Genomic DNA, 16,116 nt, shown 5'->3' with positions numbered 1-16,116 from the left:
CAAATAGAGGTGTTTTGCAGGATATGCTTCCTGCAACCACCCTAGAAGGAAAACAAAGACAGAGGATGAGATGGTCAGATGAAGTTAATCGACACCTCATGTTCTGTTATTACCAAGCAACAAACCTAGGAACCAACACAACTGGATACAGATCACAAGTACACACAACATTTATTACCAGATACCCGGAATTAAAATTTTTAACAGAACAACGACTAGCTGATCAGATCTGTGTAATAATCAAAAATAACAGGATACCCCAGTCAGAATTAGAAAACACCAACAACAAGTACAACAAATACTGGAACAAAATAATGTGCAATTAGAAGAAGAAGAAAATACAGTAATGGACTCAAACATCCCAGAGCAAACAAACAAAGAACAACATGCATCAATTAAACAATCAGAGGAAAATGAAATCTTAAGACAGCCACCAGAACAAGCACAAATAGAACACGAAGTGACACACATGTTAGATATAGAAGAAAAATTTCAGCTGACTATATATAGAATACAAAGACACAAATACAGACATTAGACCATTCTTGCATGGACCACCAAATAACCCACAAGTCAAAACAACAATAACAACTATCAACACAATCATACACAACAAAATAAATGAAAATACAACTATGGAAGAGTTACAACTATTGGTTTATGTAGGAGCACTCACTACACTAAATATACACACTAGGCAGAGATCAGAACCAACCAACACACAGAAGAAACCCACAAAACCAGCATGGCAACACAGGCTACAGATCAGAACAGAAAAACTGAGAAAAGACATCGAACAGCTACCAATTTATAAGAAATGAAATATCAGACAAAAAACGAAAAAGATAGGTAAAATCTCACAACAAGAAGTGATAGAGCAATTAGATGAAAAGAAGCAGAAATTACAAGCATTGGCCAAACGACTTAGAAGATACAAAAAAAGTGAAAATAGAAGGAAACAAAACCAAACAATCAACACAAACCAAAAGAAATTTTACCAAACAATAGACAACACACACATTAAAATAGACAATCCACCAAACATAACAGACATGGAACACTTCTGGAGCAACATATGGTCAAACCTGGTACAGCATAACAGGCATGCACGGTGGATACAAGCAGAAACAGACTCATACAAGATGATACCACAAATGCCTGAAGTGATAATTTTGCAACATGAAGTCACCCGAGCAATTAATTCTACGCACAATTGGAAAGCCCCTGGAAATGATAAAATAGCAAATTTCTGGCTAAAGAAGTTCACCTCAACACATTCACATCTAACTAAATTATTTAACAGTTACATTGCAGACCCATACACATTCCCTGATACACTTACACATGGAATAACTTATCTGAAACCTAAAGATCAAGCAGACACAGCAAACCCAGCTGAATATCGTCCCATAACATGCCTACCAACAATATACAAAATATTAACTTCAGTCATTACACAGAAATTAATGACACATACAACACAGAACAAAATTATAAATGAAGAACAAAAAGGCTGCTGCAAAGGAGCACGAGGATGTAAAGAGCAACTGGTAATAGATACAAAGGTGACATATCAAGCTAAAACTAAACAAAGGTCACTACACTACGCAGACATTGATTACCAAAAAGCTTTTGATAGTGTACCCCACTCATGGTTACTACAGATATTGGAAATATACAAAGTAGATCCTAAATTGATACAGTTACTAAACATAGTAATGAAGAACTGGGAAACCACACTTAATATCCAAACAAATTCAGATAATATCACATCACAGCCAATACAGATTAAGTGTGGAATATACCAAGGAGACTCATTAAGTCCTTTCTGGTTCTGTCTTGCTCTGAACCCACTATCCAACATGCTAAATAATACAAATTATGGATATAATATTACTGGAACAAACCCACACAAAATCACACATTTGCTATACATGGATGATCTAAAAATACTGGCAGCAACCAATCAACAACTCAACCAATTACTAAAGATAACAGAAGTATTCAGTAATGACATAAATATGGCTTTTGGAACAGACAAATGTAAGAAAAATAGCATAGTCAAGGGAAAACACACTAAAGAAGATTACATATTGAATAACCACAGTGACTCCATAGAAGCGATGGAAAAAACAGATGCCTATAAATATCTAGGATACAGACAAAAAATAGGAATAGATAATACGAATATTAAAGAAGAACTAAAAGAAAAATATAGACAAATATAGACTAACAAAAATACTGAAAACAGAATTGACAGCAAGAAACAAGACAAAAGCTATAAATACTTATGCTATACCAATACTGACCTACTCATTTGGAGTAGTGAAATGGAGTAACACAGACCTAGAAGCACTAAATACACTTACACGTTCACAATGCCACAAATATAGAATACATCACATACATTCAGCAACTGAAAGATTCACATTAAGCAGAAAGGAAGGAGGAAGGGGATTCATCAACATAAAAACCTACATTATTGACAGGTAGACAATTTAAGAAAATTCTTTCTAGAACGAGCAGAAACTAGCAAAATACACAAAGCAATCACTCATATAAATACATCGGCTACACCACTGCAAATTCATAACCACTTCTACAACCCTTTAGATCACATAACATCAGCAGATACGAAGAAAGGAAATTGGAAAAAGAAAACACTACATGGCAAGCACCCGTATCATCTAACACAGCCACACATCGATCAAGACGCATCCAACACATGGCTAAGAAAAGGCAATATATACAGTGAGACGGAAGGATTCATGATTGCAATACAGGATCAAACAATAAACACCAGATATTACAGCAAGCATATTATTAAAGATCCCAATACCACAACAGACAAATGCAGACTTTGCAAACAAATAGAAACAGTAGATCACATCACAAGCGGATGTACAATACTAGCAAATACAGAATACCCCAGAAGACATGACAATGTAGCAAAAATAATACGTCAACAACTTGCCATACAACAAACTAATAAAACAACACGTTCCCACATACAAGTATGCACCACAAAATGTACTGGAGAATGATGAATACAAATTATACTGGAACAGAACCATTATAACAGATAAAACACCACATAAACCTGACATCATACTCACCAATAAAAACAAGAAATTAACACAACTAATCGAAATATCCATACCCAATACAGCAAATATACGGAAGAAAACAGGAGAAAAAATTGAAAAATACATCCAACTGGCTGAGGAAGTCAAGGACATGTGGCATCAGGATAAAGTTGACATTATACCAATTATACTATCAACTACAGGAGTCATACCACACAATATCCACCAGTACATGAATGCAATACAGCTACATCCAAACTTATATAGGCTACAACTACAGAAATCCGTAATTATTGATACGTGTTCAATAACCCGAAAGTTCCTAAATATAGTGTAACATATAGCGTACAGTTAGAAGGAAGTCACGCTTTATCAAGGTCCGCGTCACTTTCCATTTTTAACCAGACTTAACGTCTGAGAAAGTAAAGAAATAATAATAATAATATATGCTACTTGTAAAGTCAATCATATTTCTTGAACCCTTTATTTCCACGTAGCTTAAGTCAGCACACAAACTCAATACTTAATCAGAAAACATTAAAAAATACGTAATACGAATTTAACCAAAACTACTTGCAAAAAAATACTGACTGACATTTTACGTTATTACGATGTACCACAATTATCATAGTGATAAATCCTTTGCGGTCAGAAATGCTCACTTTTTTGAAGGTTTCCTTATTGCATTTGACGGCTTGAGTGGCAGCCTCGGGTCAACTTCCGTGTTGAGAGGGCGCGATTTATTGCTAATGTCTGCTAGAACTGAAGTTTTTTGGAGACCACGTAATGGAGGCATTTCTTTCACTTGCGCTGCAGCTGCAGTCATCTAAAAAAATTGACATTACGTACTAATGCTAAAGAAATTCGCTAATGGGTAACTTTCATAAAATCATTGTACAATACTTACGGTCTCCTCTTGCAAGTACACAATTATATGGTTACTTGGGAGTATTCAGACAATTTATGACACTATGTTAAGAGTTAACAGAAATAGTAAGGCAATACCTTCATATCAGTTGTAGTGCAGAGTTATTCAAGCCCTTAATTACCATCAGCATTTAATATAATTATGAAATAATATACTGATGACTTCATAGGAAGAAAAGTGACACGTCCCATGATTTGAGAAAAAAAAACAGGTTGAAAGTTGATGAAACAAACGCCAAACTTAAAAAGTACTTTTACTTACATGATGCGTATGGAAAGCTATCATCTACTACAAACAAACACCATCGGGATCACCTAATTCAATCCCACCGGGCTAAACATAAATTCAAATTCTCCACACTTGTTTGACAGTCAGCTGTTGTCCATAGCAGCCAACATAACATCACAAAATGACATTAATAACCACTACCACCAAAGCACAGAAAAAAAATTCACAAAATTTATGTACCCTACAGTCGATAGTGAGAGCTAATTGTAAAAAGAAGGAAACTTAACAACTAACAATGTAATAATTATTTAGAACATTTAAAGACTGATTTAAGGTCAACCGGAAAGGAGCGGCTAAACATGCTACAATGCAATTCAAATAGCGGGAATGCCACAGGACTTCAGCTGAACGGAATATCAACGACAAGTTTTCGTATAACGATGGTTTTGACGTTGACGTTGGTGATGAGGACGATGTCGTCCTTGCTATGAGGACTTGGATATCCTCCTATAAGCACGTCCACATCATACCTCTGTCGTCGTGCGCAATATAAAGCGTATGGGAATAAAACGCAAGAAACAAAAATTAATTAAAAAAACGCACGTATGCGGAAGCAGTCTGTTTCTTCTATGCATTCACTTCTTTGCTCGGGGGATTGTGCTGCTGTTATTGTGATTAAAAGGCAACAGAGATGGAAATCACAAATGTGACTGCGTGTAAAAAAGTAACTAAATAACAGATGTACGAGAAATACAAAGTGACGGCAACGGTTTGTCTGCAAATTACAGGAAGTCAAAGCTAAAATTTTGATTTTCTATTTGGGAAATTGCAGCAATAAAGCTTATAATAATATTTTCCTTAGCTTGTAACCATCGGCTTAAATAACTGTTTGCACTATTTATTTCACATTTCAAAACGTAGCATTTCAGTGATTATTCCTGAGACTGAGAAATACTTAACAGAAGATCGCTGCCATTACATGAAGCGCAATCGGCTTTCAATACTTCATTTCTGTTTTATTTTACGAAGAAGTTGTTCACATAACTTTAATCATAAAGAATTATATACTACTTAACATACTGCCTAATACCTTGGATTCGATAAATTGGGAAATGTCACAGACCACAGAATCCACAAGGAAAGAGGTTGCATTTTCAAATTTATTTCCTGTATCATTGACATTCATCATTACAGTTTTTGTTGGTTTGTTGAGGACGTACAGATGTCAGGATCCTCAATTGCTGTGCTATTAAGTGGCCATAGCATGAATATTTGTCAACAGTTTGCATATACACTTTTCATAAATTTATAGGCTTCTTCTTCTCTGTATTCCTGTTTAGAGACTTGTATTATTCTTTGCTGTGACATGATTGGAGACTGTTTATCTGATATTTGACGCTCAGTGCATAATAGCTCAAATTTTTATTGAAATAATATTCAGAATTGCCATTTCATGTGACTTCTCTTACTCTGTGATTATATGTACATGTCAGCATACTTTCTGTGGAGTCGACGAACGTTATTGCACATAAATCACCCTAAACCATAACCTCAGCACACAATGCAACAAAAAGATATTGACCCCAGTACCTTCTTGTGTGCTAATCTGCACAAGAGAGTCCCACTTAACCTGACAATCAATGCACAATTATGCACTGCCTCCATTTTGAGAGAATTATGCATCCACAAATGTTCATGTCTAATTTACCACTTCACTTCTAGTGAAGTTATGTTCAAAGAAGGAAATATGTATGTTTTAAATAAGCTAAGCAGTTTTTGAGACATTCTATTTAGAAGATTAAAAATCCATTAGGTCATGAGCTGGGCATAATTTTTAGCTTCCATTTTCATTCAGTTATCACAAATCTTTGTTGTATTTTTCCACACCTACTAGCCCTTTAAACATATAGAGACATTTGTGTAGCTCATAAATATCAGAACAAGAATGTGAAGGATGAGAAGAGAGAGTTAAATTCCGTTTATGAGTGACATTTATAGATTCAGAACAATTCTGCTACACAGTACAGTATTATACATCTTAATGTTTATACTAGAATCAAAATCAACTGTCATGAGAATTAAGAACTATGGTAGAATTAATCTACAATTACTGTTTTTATAATAGACTTACAATCATCATCAAATATATCACCTGCACAACTAAAATACCACAATATCTGTTGGACAAGTAAGCTGTCGTATATAACTGTTTAAAAAAAAACATCCTCCAAATCTTATGTCAATTCACTGTAAGTCACATGAGAGCAGCTTTGTGTTCAACAGCTTTTACACAGTGTCATGCACTCTAAGTCAGTCTTCACAAACTTGCATTTTCTTCTGCAACATTGATTGGAGCCACGCGAAATAAGTAATAATATCATGCCTTGAGATGGTGGTCATTTTGTGTGAATAGGAGAGAGGGATAAATTTGAATCCTTCCAAACCCAGGCTTTCTGGTACAAACAGTTACTGAACAATAACTAGAGTTGGACATATACTCACTCAAAATGGAGACATGCTACATCAATATTGGATGGTAAATAACAGAGTATGACAGCATTGCTTATCTGAGTGCAAGTACATTAAAATATTGAAATCTTATTTTTGGAGTGGTTTCTTTGTTTCAGCCTCTAAGTCAGATTTTTCAGCACATATGAAACAGTCTTTTTGAAAACTGAATGGATAAGACGAAGACGATTTTAAATTCCTTTCATCTACTATTTAAGCTTTCTAGTTAATTAGATTCTTTGCATTACATTGCCAAATATATTTAGAGTGTTATAAAGTATGTACTTCCAAACATTCTAATGTTTTCTAGAAGAGTGTGAGCATCATCTTTCCATTCCTTGCTGACACATATCTAAGTTTCCAAACATTTCGCTCGCTGGAGTGGCCGAGCGGTTCTAGGCGCTACAGTCTGGAGCCCCGCGACCGATGCAGTCACAGGTTCGAATCTTGCCTCAGGCATGGATGTGTGTCATGTCCTTAGGTTAGTTAGGTTTAAGTAGTTCTGAGTTCTAGGGGTCTGATGACCTCAGAAGTTAAGTCCCATAGTGCTCAGAGTCATTTGAACCACTTTTTTTCCAAACCTTTCGTCACTTCTGATGTCCCTCCATCTGAAAGAAATTTACTGCAAAAAAAAAAGAAAGAAAATAGATGGTAGAGTCCGGCATTATTCTTCTCTCAGTCCACAGAAAATAAAAAAAAGAAGAAACGTTACATAATACAACAAACTGCACTGTCTCTCATGGCTTTCATAAGTTCATGACATAAACTCAATTAAACCAGGTTCGTGTAGGGAAAACCAGCAGTGACAGTGAAACTGTGAATGAACGGCAATGGGAAATTGTCATTTTTATTGTAATCTGGTTATCAACAATACTGAAAATGCAGTAAATTGCATCAGGTTGAAAATATAGGAAGTATATCTATAAATGTAATTACTCTTTCCATTTACATAACTGACTAAGCAACAAAAACAGTAAAAACTATGCATTAAAAAAAATCCTGATTCAACTCTTATAGCTCTAAAACAGTTCATCCGACTTAAAATATGCACAAAATCGTTTTATTGTAGGATTTTACGAGGAATACTGTTGTAGTTCTTCTGAAAATGAAGTATTTTGTACAACAGTTTAAAAAATGGAAGAAACTGACTTTTGGTAGGGGAAAAGCTTGATAGACTTTCCTTTTTGGGGTGGGGACTTTTTTGTTTCTTACTGCTACAAAGCATATATTTTCCAGAAGTTTCAAATTTTTTAAAATTATTTCCCATATTTGTTGTTTTTGACTAATTTGCCTCGGATAGTTGGAAATGTAAGGACATGTGCAAAGTTGAAGAGGGAAAAAGCATTGTGTGGACTACAGAACACCAAATTATAAGAGGTGGCAGGACCATGTTAAGGTCCCTGTAAACGAGCAAACCTATTTCTTAAATTTGCTTTGTCTAGTTGTGGATTTGTCAAACAAACACATACATGTACAAACAAAATTTGTCAATTTAACCTCATCTTGAAGCAGATGCTGTTCATGTTCATATTTTGACAGTAGTGAGAATGGTCACAAATACAGACAAAGCAGTCATGGCATTGAATTTGGCACTTATTTATTCATTCATCCAAAAACGTTTCCAGACTGTGGCACATAGAACAAACAAAAACAAAACAATAACATAATCAACACAGTAAAAATACAGTATTATTGCAGCAGATACATAAATTTTAGCTTTATCCACAAAAGAGCTTAGCTGCTTGCAGTAGCTGTGCTGCCTTGTTTCAGATCTCTTGTATCTCTAATGTTCTAAAACTTCTGCTATTGAATAGAAGCAATGTCCAATGACAATGCCCTTAGAGTTTTACAAAAGAGTGTGAATGATGATGTGATTTTTATCTTATTTGGAAGACTATTGTAAATCTGTATATCACTGATTACTGTGGGAGCTTTGTAGGCTGATGTTCTTATTGACTGGACATTAAGCTTTCCTTTTTGTCTTGCATCTTGCTTATATCTATTAAAATCTTCAATTAGGGTTTTTTTAACTTTTTCTAACATACTTACAGATTTCTAGTATGTACATACAGGAAAGTTGGAGGCCTGATGACTTTTGAAACAGCAGTTTGCAAGAATCTGTTTGTTGAGCATCTTACATTGCTCTTACAGACATTTTCTGGTTACGAAAATGTATGAACTTGACTGTGTGTTATTCCAGAACATAATTCCATAAAGTAATGAAATAGAGCATAGTAGGCAATTTGAACAGTACTAAAACTTGCTTTAACTGAGAGTAATTGTGCACTACAGCATACTTTATTTAGTGTTCCATATTGTGTATGCTATTTGATGTTGTTTTGAATCCATAGACCTAAAAATTTTGTTTCTTGAAAATATGAAGTTTTGTTGGAATTTATTGTCACATTGGAGTTGCATGCATCACCTTTTAAACAGAAATTTAGGAATATTGTTTACTTGGTGTTTATCAGTGCTTATTCACTTCAAACCATCTATTTAGCTGTGCTGCAGTTTTATTTACAACTGATTGTAGCTTACTTGGGATATTTCATGTAATAATGATGCTTGAATCATTTGCAAAACAGCGTTTGTTTGTGACTCAATGTTAAAGGTCTAAATCGTTTAAATATTGGAGATATAGGTTTGGGCCAAGAATGGATCCCTGAGGGACTCCTTTTATTATTGTTTTAGAATTTCTGCATCTGAAAAAGATATCGCAATATTTCCCTTTAGATCATGTTTTATTTGTATTTTCAGTTTCCTTTTTGACAAAGACAATGTGAACCATTTTAGTGCCTCTAATGCCATATGCTTTTAGCTTGTCCAACAGTATGTTGAGGAGTAATATGTAAAAGCTTTACTTACACCTACAAAATGCCAGTGGCATTTTGCTTTTTGTCCATTGTCTGCAGGGCACTGTGCATAAAATCGTAGATGGCACTAGTTGTTGATTTATTTTTCTTAAATCCAAGCTATCAGTGAGAATTTTCTTCTTCTCTAAAAATGTCATTAATTTATTAAAAATTACTTTTTCTATGATTTTACTAAAGCCTGATAATAAGGCAATTGGTCTATAGTTTTTGTATTTTATTTGTCTCCTTTCTTATGTATTGGGACCATTGTAGCAACTGTTAAACAGTCTGGAAATGTGCCTGTCAGTAAAGATGAATTGACTGTATCTGCAACAGGCAGCAAAATGTTTGTACTTTATGATGTAGTCAGAAATTCATCATTCTCTGATGAAATTTTATTAAGAGTCGATGCAACAGAAATGATTTCATCTGGAGTTATTTCACAAACATAGAATGAAAAGGAGCATGATTGCCCTTTGTTTTTCTGTTCCTTTCTAGAGTCTGTTTTATCACTGATTATGCAATTATTTGTGATATCTACATAATAACGCCTCAAAAGATTTGAGATGTGTTGGGGATCAGTTACATTCTTGTTCTCATGGTTCTGTAGGCGACTTGCCTACAACAAATAATTGCATAGCCATCCGGTATAATATGTTAACGGAAAAATATTTGTTCGCAAAAACTCACAATGAGAAGAAACTAAAAAAACAACGGAGAAGTAACCATAACTAGGAGACTCTATAGTCTTATGTCAAAGATAAAAAACAACACGACAGAAAAAAACTCTCGCGCACTTTTGATATCACTTTGCACCAGATATGAAAAATATCACTGACGCACAGCCCCCCCTTAAAGTGCGGAGCCCCAGGGATATCTTGATACTTGAATTTTAATCGACGTCCAGCTCTGGTGTGCATCGGGTGTCTCAGGGGTGGTGACGTCGTTGTTTGTGGTGGTGATTCACCTGTCTCGGACGATGTACTGAGCAGTGTTTCGGTATGCTCTGTGTCCGTCATGTGTTCATGCACAGGCATGGTGTCAGAGGTCGGAGAGGCTAAAATCCATGTGGGCTCGACACGTTCAATCAATACCTTTGTCGGAACACCATTGTACTCTATGTCCACGGTATGCTTATTTCTACTCAGCACCTGAAATGGGCCCATATATGGTGGTTGTAAAAGCGATTTGACTGAGTCTGCCCGCAACATTATGTGAGAGCAATTGTATAAGTCTTTGTGTCCAAACACCTTACGGTTGCCATGGCGAGAAGGTGGCGGGCAACGTATATTTGTGCAGTGACGTTTTAGCTGTTGCACCCAGTGTGTGAGGCCCTCTGATCCAGATAGTGAGGTTTGTACTAAATAATCTGCAGGAATCCATAGCAGCTCGCCGTAAACCATCTTGGCAACTGACGCACCAATATCGGGTTTGTGAGCTGTCCGCAGGCCTAACAACACTAACAGTAATGCCTCCGTCCATCTCTCTTGATAACACATCAATGATGCTTTGAGTGTTCTGTGCCATTGTTCGACCATACCATTACTGGCAGGGTGATAGGTAGTTGTGTGGTGGCGTTGGAAACCGCACATCGAGGAACAACGTAGATTCGAACTGACGTCCTTGGTCAGTTGTGACATGAAGGGGGCATCCAAAACGGGCAACCCACGTACACAGAAACGTCTTCGCAGTAGTTTCGGCTGAAATATCGACTATTAGCATTGCTTCTGCCCACCTTGTGCACCTATCTATGGCTGTAAACAAATATCTGTAACCCTCTGACTGTGGGAGAGGTCCAACCAAGTCCACATGAACGTGTGCGAATCTAGCAGAGGTACCTTGAAAATCTCCAATATCAGCACGCACATGTTGTCCTACTTTAATTTGTTGACAAGGGATGCAGGAACGTACCCAAAGGCGCACGTCTCTTTTGATAGAAGGCCACACATAGCGATCTGTCAGCAGCTTGATTGTAGCATTGGCTCCTGGGTGCGACAGTGTGTGGACACTGTCGAATGCCGTCTTGCGCAATATTTCTGAAATGAATGGTCTTGGTTTGCCTTGAGAAATGTCGCACCACAGCTTCAGCTTGGAGTTAGGCACCAGAATTTCCTCGAACTTCAGACCTGTAGACGGGTCGTTTAACAGCTGTCGAAGCTCTGCATCCTTGGTCTGTTCCACTGCAAGATGATCATAGTCTATAATTTCCGAAATCCCGCAAATACGTGAAAAATAGTCAGCCACTAAATTTTCTGCGCCTCTTAAATGGCGTATATCTGTCGTGAAGTGACTTATGAACTCAATACAACGGAACTGTCTTGGTGAGCACTTATCACTGGTGTTTTTAAAAGCCGATGTTATGGGTTTGTGGTCTGTAAACACAGTCACTGGTCTAGCCTCTATTTGTGGGTGGAAGTATCGAATTGCTTCGTAGATCGCGAACAATTCTCTGTCATACGCCCTCTACTTCTGTTGTGCAGTCTGTAACTTTTTAGAGAAAATCCGTAGTGGTTGCCATTGCCCTTTTACACGCTGGTGCAGCGCCGCCCCTATTGCTGACTGGCTCGCGTCTACAACAACAGCTATCTGTGCGTAGTTAACTGGGTGGTGAGTGAGCAACACTGCTTTGCTGATGCTTACTTGAAGATCATTAAATGCTTTGTCTATTTCTAGTGTCCATTTAATTATTTGTCGACCTTTGGCGTCGCGTCCCTTGAGTGCATCAGTGAGTGGTGCTTGCACCGTAGCCGTTGCTGGCAGATGACGTCTATAAAAATTTATTACTCCCATGTATCGTCGTAGCTCTTGGTAGTTTGTCGGTTTCGGAAGGTCCTGATATTCTCTGGCAGAGGCAATATACCTTCTGATGACACAGTACGGCCGAGGAAAGTGACTTGGTTCTTGTGCATGCCGTATTTATTTTCGTTAAAAACGACTCTGTAGTCAGATAGACGCTTGCGAAGTTGACACAGATGCTGTTCATGTGTTTGACTATCCGGAGAGAAAACCAAGATGTCATCAAGATAAGCAAAGCAAAATGTTAATCCCTTTATTATTTCGTCGATAAAACGCTGCCAAGTCTGTGCTGCGTTCTTAAGGCCAAAAGGCATAAATAAAAACTCGAATAATCCAAATGGTGTAATCACTGCTGTCTTCTGAACATCTCATGGAACCATCGGTATCTGGTTGCATGCTTTCTTGCAATCGAAGACGCTAAAAATTTTCGCGCCGGCCAAAGCACATGTGAAGTTCTGTATACTAAGCACTGGGTATCTATCTGGAATGGTTCTTGAGTTTAATGCTCCCTAATCCCCACACGGTCTCCATGATCCATCTTTCTTATGTACTAAGTGTAGGGGTGAAGACCACGGACTGTCTGACCGGCGAATTATTCCCGACTGTAACATTTCCTCGAACATCGCCTTTGTTTCTGTCAATCTCTCTGGTACGATTCTACGTGCTCGTCGTGAAAGTGGTTGTCCTGGCCTGGTACGAATATAGTGAACCGTACTATGTTTAACTTCTTTTGTCTGTCTTTCAGAACATCTCCGATTCTTCTCTTCGTCATGAAGGCCTAGCTCTTCGGCTACAGAGTTGCCAATCGCCTGTAGCTTCTCACAAGTTGTATGCCCTTTAGTGCTTGATATTGCTCCGTTGCCTGTCAGATTTAACAAACGTATTCCTTGTAAATCGACCGCCCTATTCGAAATGTGCCAGAAAATCAGCGCCCAAAATAAGTTCTGATACACCAGCTACCACAAAAGACCAGGTAAACTGTTTGGAAAAACCCACATCAGTCTTGCACACTTTACATCCGTACGTGTTAATCACCGAGTTATTCACTACCTTCAAACGTGGCTGTATGTCTTTTTCGCTGTGTGGTGCATGGCTGACAGGAAGCGAACTAATGTCTGACCCGGTATCCACCAAAAACCTTGTACCCGTAAGTACTTCTGATACATACAATCTTTTCGAAGCAGGAGGCATATGTATTGACGATTGCTGTCGCTGACATGAAAACACTGCACTGTTTCTGTACATACCTTGGTTGTCTGAGTAGGCGCACGGTGATGTACATCTTGTAGCATCTCTCCCAAAACGTTTATGGTACCAACACACCCTACGCTCGTCCTCTTGTTGACTTCGTGTTTCACGCCCAGCCCAGTCTCTCTTGCGCGTAAAGATAACTTGTGGTCGCTGTAGCGTGCGTAGCTGCGTTCGCAAATCCTCTATTGCAATTTTTAAATCTCTAATTTCGTTTCAACTTTTTCTTGTTTGTCGCGTTGCGACCGCGGCACAGTTTACTGTTGTATCGTCAGTTTGGTCTTGTTGGTAATGGTAGTCATCGTATGTGGCATCTGTCGACGTCATTGCGACTGTTGCAGTAGGCTCGTGCGTCTCATAGATTCTGTCGGCAGCAAGCAGCAGTTTGTCAACTGATCTTTCGTCGTAGGTAGCTAGTGTAGTTCTTACTTGCTTTGGTAGCTGATGTTGCCATACGTGGAGTAACAGTCTATCAGAGACTGTCGAACTATCTACCAGGCTGCGTAAATGACGCCAGTATTCTGTCAGGGTCCTATCTCCCCTTTCTTTTGGTACAGTACTTGTTTGACTCTGATGTCGACTGACTTCACACACCGAGAAATTAATTCTTCTTTCTGTCTATAGTATGCTCCTTCTGTAGGCGGGTTCACTATAATGTCAGATATCAAAGCCGAGGTCTGATGGTCCAAATTACTTATCATCAAGGTCAACCTCTCGTGACCACGGACTATTCTTTGTTGTAAAAATATATTTTCCATTACCGCGAACCATGTGTGTGGCTGAGAAGGCATGAATGGGGGCGCTCGTAATTGTGACCGTTGAGTTGGTGAAGCATTGAAACCAGCGGGTAGTTCCATTGCTGTTACTTGCTGTGGTTGTGCTGCAGTATTCCCAGTTTCCGTTGATGTTGCCTTGCTGGTGTGTGCCATGATTGTTGAACCAACGTCATTCCTTTGGTCCGGTATATGCTTGAAGTTCATATCTTTAGAAATATGCAACTGTGAAGTTTCTATCTCATTCTGAAGCCTATGAATTTCTTCCGTTATCGAACCATATCGTTTGGCGTCGGCGTTCATTGCTTTTGCAGTTAATGTTCGACGTAGCTAACGAAAGGTTTACTGTTCCTTAATCGGAGGTCACTAATTATGTAGGCGACTTGCCTACAACAAATAATTACATAGCCGTCCGGTATAATGTGTTAACGAAAAAATATTTATTCACAAAAACTCACAATGAGAAGAAACTAAAAAAACAACAGAGAAGTAACAAAAACTAGGAGACTCTATAGTCTTACGGCAAATATAAAAAAAAAACACATGACCAGAAAAAAACTCTCGCGCACTTTTGATACCATTTTGCACCAGACATGAAAAATATCACTGCCACAGTTCCAAGTTATATTTTCCATTTAGGGGGACACATTATTTGCTTCCTTCTTTATTACTTTCCATACTGCATGGCTTTTGTTTTCTGACTCTGTTATAAACTTATCATTGGCTGTTTTTATTTTTCCTGGTGTATCAATTTTTGTAGATTTGAATGTGTTTCCGAATGTAGCTCTTCAGAAGTGGGATATGTTATTGTTTCTACAGTATCTGGGTAATTCTCTTCTCCTCGCACTTGAGATTTTGATACCTGTTATTATCAATCTCCTTTTTCTTTTTTTAGTTCTGCCTTTTATTACTCGTGTTTTGAGATGGAGTGTAATTTCAAAGTGATCGCTAAAGATGCTAGAGAATCTCTCGAACTTTTTGTAATGTCATCTACTGCTTCCTACCTTTGTACTGATAATAGGGAATTGAATGTTTCGGTATTATGTTTATTGAAACTTCTTGTTGTTACAATTATTTTGTAGTTCTGGGTGGATAGCAAGTAGCTGTAGATGGTAACAACTTGAGCTTCATAATCACAAAGCCTTGTACTTATACATTTTGCATTACACTTTCTGTTCACAAATATCTGATCCAGGGCAGCGGCAGTAGTTTTTGTGACTGTTGATGGGGTTGTTACAATCCGTTTTAAGTTAAAATACCTGTGAGGCTGAACAGTAGTTCTTTTCTTTTCCTGGTTCCAAGGAAATCAGTGTAGAAGTCCTCACATAGCACTATTTACTTCTTGTCTAGATGCTGCCTGTTTCATACATATTTAAGCTTATTTTGGAATGACTCAAAATTTCCATTTGGGAAGTGATAAATACTTGCTACCACTGTATTTGCCTCACTGTCTTCATTAAGTGGCAGCTCAAAGTCCTTTTCTGTATTGCGACGCTGAAACTTATTAATAGATTCATATTTTACACCTTGCTTGATGAAAATTACTGTACTTCTATTTTTATAACTTTTTATAAAGATATAATTTGCTAGTTTGTTCCCTGGTATAGAAAAGAGACAATTTGGTCAATATACAGAATGTAGATAAAGTGGAGTTCTGTATCTAGTAAAATCTATACATCTCTCTTTGATATTGAATG

At 37.5% G+C, this 16,116-nt stretch overlaps 1 protein-coding gene across 3 annotated transcripts in view; it reads right to left on the bottom strand.

Annotated features, from left to right (window-relative positions):
- LOC124802770 (G2/mitotic-specific cyclin-B-like) overlaps positions 1–4,398 on the bottom strand; it is a 91,871-nt gene extending 87,473 nt beyond the window's left edge. For 2 of the 3 annotated variants that reach the window (XM_047263763.1, XM_047263765.1), the window contains exons 1-2: positions 4,276–4,398; positions 3,749–3,912 (exon numbers count right to left, since the gene is read on the bottom strand). In XM_047263763.1, coding sequence (XP_047119719.1) covers positions 3,749–3,912; positions 4,276–4,299 — 188 coding nt within the window. In that variant the 5' untranslated portion in view covers positions 4,300–4,398. Of the gene's footprint in view, positions 1–3,748; positions 3,913–4,091; positions 4,197–4,275 lie in introns of those variants that run through there. The other variant, XM_047263764.1, reaches the window with a different exon arrangement.
- Between the last annotated feature and the right edge of the window lie 11,718 nt (positions 4,399–16,116).

Source organism: Schistocerca piceifrons, chromosome 6 (assembly GCF_021461385.2).
Source record: "Schistocerca piceifrons isolate TAMUIC-IGC-003096 chromosome 6, iqSchPice1.1, whole genome shotgun sequence".
NCBI lineage: Eukaryota > Metazoa > Arthropoda > Insecta > Orthoptera > Acrididae > Schistocerca > Schistocerca piceifrons.
This window is presented reverse-complemented; position numbering and strand designations above follow the sequence as displayed.